The sequence below is a fragment of the Acanthisitta chloris genome, unplaced genomic scaffold, assembly GCF_000695815.1.
Source record: "Acanthisitta chloris isolate BGI_N310 unplaced genomic scaffold, ASM69581v1 Scaffold23892, whole genome shotgun sequence".
Lineage (NCBI taxonomy): Eukaryota > Metazoa > Chordata > Aves > Passeriformes > Acanthisittidae > Acanthisitta > Acanthisitta chloris.
Window position 1 is genome coordinate 1 of NW_008661349.1, and position 1864 is coordinate 1864.

At 45.0% G+C, this 1864-nt stretch overlaps 1 protein-coding gene across 1 annotated transcript; it reads left to right on the forward strand.

The window, feature by feature from the left end:
- The first annotated feature begins 8 nt into the window (after positions 1-8).
- On the forward strand, positions 9-1060 carry FOXG1 (forkhead box G1). Its single transcript, XM_009070209.1, has one exon. It carries the CDS (start codon positions 93-95, stop codon positions 990-992), a length of 900 nt encoding a protein of 299 aa, XP_009068457.1. The 5' UTR covers positions 9-92; the 3' UTR covers positions 993-1060.
- The last annotated feature ends 804 nt before the right edge of the window (positions 1061-1864 follow it).

Consider the following 1864-nt stretch of genomic DNA (forward strand, 5'->3'; position numbering starts at 1 on the left):
CGGAGGGGGCCAAGGACGGAGAGAGCGGGAAGGAGGGGGAGAAGAAGAACGGCAAGTACGAGAAGCCGCCGTTCAGCTACAACGCGCTCATCATGATGGCCATCCGGCAGAGCCCCGAGAAGCGCCTCACGCTCAACGGCATCTACGAGTTCATCATGAAGAACTTCCCCTATTACCGGGAGAACAAGCAGGGCTGGCAGAACTCCATTCGCCACAATCTCTCCCTTAACAAGTGCTTCGTCAAGGTGCCCCGCCACTACGACGACCCGGGCAAAGGGAACTACTGGATGCTGGACCCTTCCAGCGACGACGTCTTCATCGGGGGCACCACCGGCAAGCTCCGCCGGCGCTCCACCACCTCTCGGGCCAAGCTGGCCTTCAAGCGAGGCGCCCGACTCACCTCCACCGGACTGACATTCATGGATAGGGCAGGATCCTTGTACTGGCCTATGTCCCCCTTCCTCTCCCTGCACCACCCCCGGGCCAGCAGCACTTTGAGTTACAATGGGACCACGTCCGCCTACCCCAGCCACCCCATGCCCTACAGCTCAGTGTTGACTCAAAACTCCTTGGGAAACAACCACTCCTTTTCCACGTCTAATGGGTTAAGTGTTGATAGACTAGTCAATGGAGAGATACCTTATGCCACTCATCACCTCACAGCAGCAGCTCTGGCCGCCTCAGTGCCGTGTGGCTTGTCAGTTCCCTGCTCCGGCACCTATTCCCTAAACCCTTGCTCTGTAAATCTCCTAGCAGGACAGACGAGTTACTTTTTCCCCCATGTTCCTCACCCTTCAATGACTTCTCAAAGCAGCACTTCAATGACGGCCAGGGCAGCCTCCTCCTCCACGTCGCCACAAGCGCCCTCCACTCTCCCCTGTGAGTCCTTAAGACCTTCTTTGCCAAGTTTTACAACGGGACTTTCCGGAGGACTTTCTGATTATTTCACACATCAAAATCAGGGGTCTTCTTCAAACCCTTTAATACATTAACATCCATGGGATCAGACTGTAAGTGAACATTTTACACACATTTGCATTGTAAATGATAATTAAAAGGAAAAAAAAAGCAAAACAAAAAAGTCCAGGTATTTTTTATTAAGTCCCCCATTTTCTGTACGTTTGTTCAGTCTTTAGGGTTGTTTATTATTCCACCAAGGTGAGGAGTGTCAGCAAGGTGCAATGTGGGGAGATTGCATTGTAGACTATGAAGTTTGGAAGACAAAATTATAGTAGAATGTGTATCTAAATAGTGACTGCTTTTGCAATTTTTTATTCAAATATGATAAGTCTATCACTAAAAGCCGCCAGATTCTCCATGTTTGCAGTATTATAAGTTATCATGGATATGTCGGTGGGTGCAGACCTTGAAAGAAAAAAAAAACCAAACCAAAACCAAACCACTAAATTTATGAAAACTATTAAAAAACTTAAAGCATAATTTGTATTTAACCAGAATTAATAGTGAAAGATGCCCAAGAACTACTTTTGGCCATTTATTATTTTGTTCTTTTCTTTATCGAACTGCTTTTTTGGGGTTCCTTTTTTTTTTTTCCTTTGTTTGTTTACTTTTAGACCAAAGATTGGGTTTTAGAAAATGCACTCAGTGTACGGAGTAATTTAAAAAAACAGCAACATTATTTCAGTTTGCAGCACTGCCCGTTCAAATGAATCAGAAGGGGACAAAATTAATGATTGCCTTCAGTTTGTGTTGTGTATATTTTGATGTATGTGGTCACTAACAGGTCACCTTTATTTTTTTCTAAATGTAGTGAAATGTTAATACCTATTGTACTTATAGGTAAACCTTGCAAATATGTAACCTGTGTTGCGCAAAAGCCGCATAAATTTGAGTGATTGTTAAT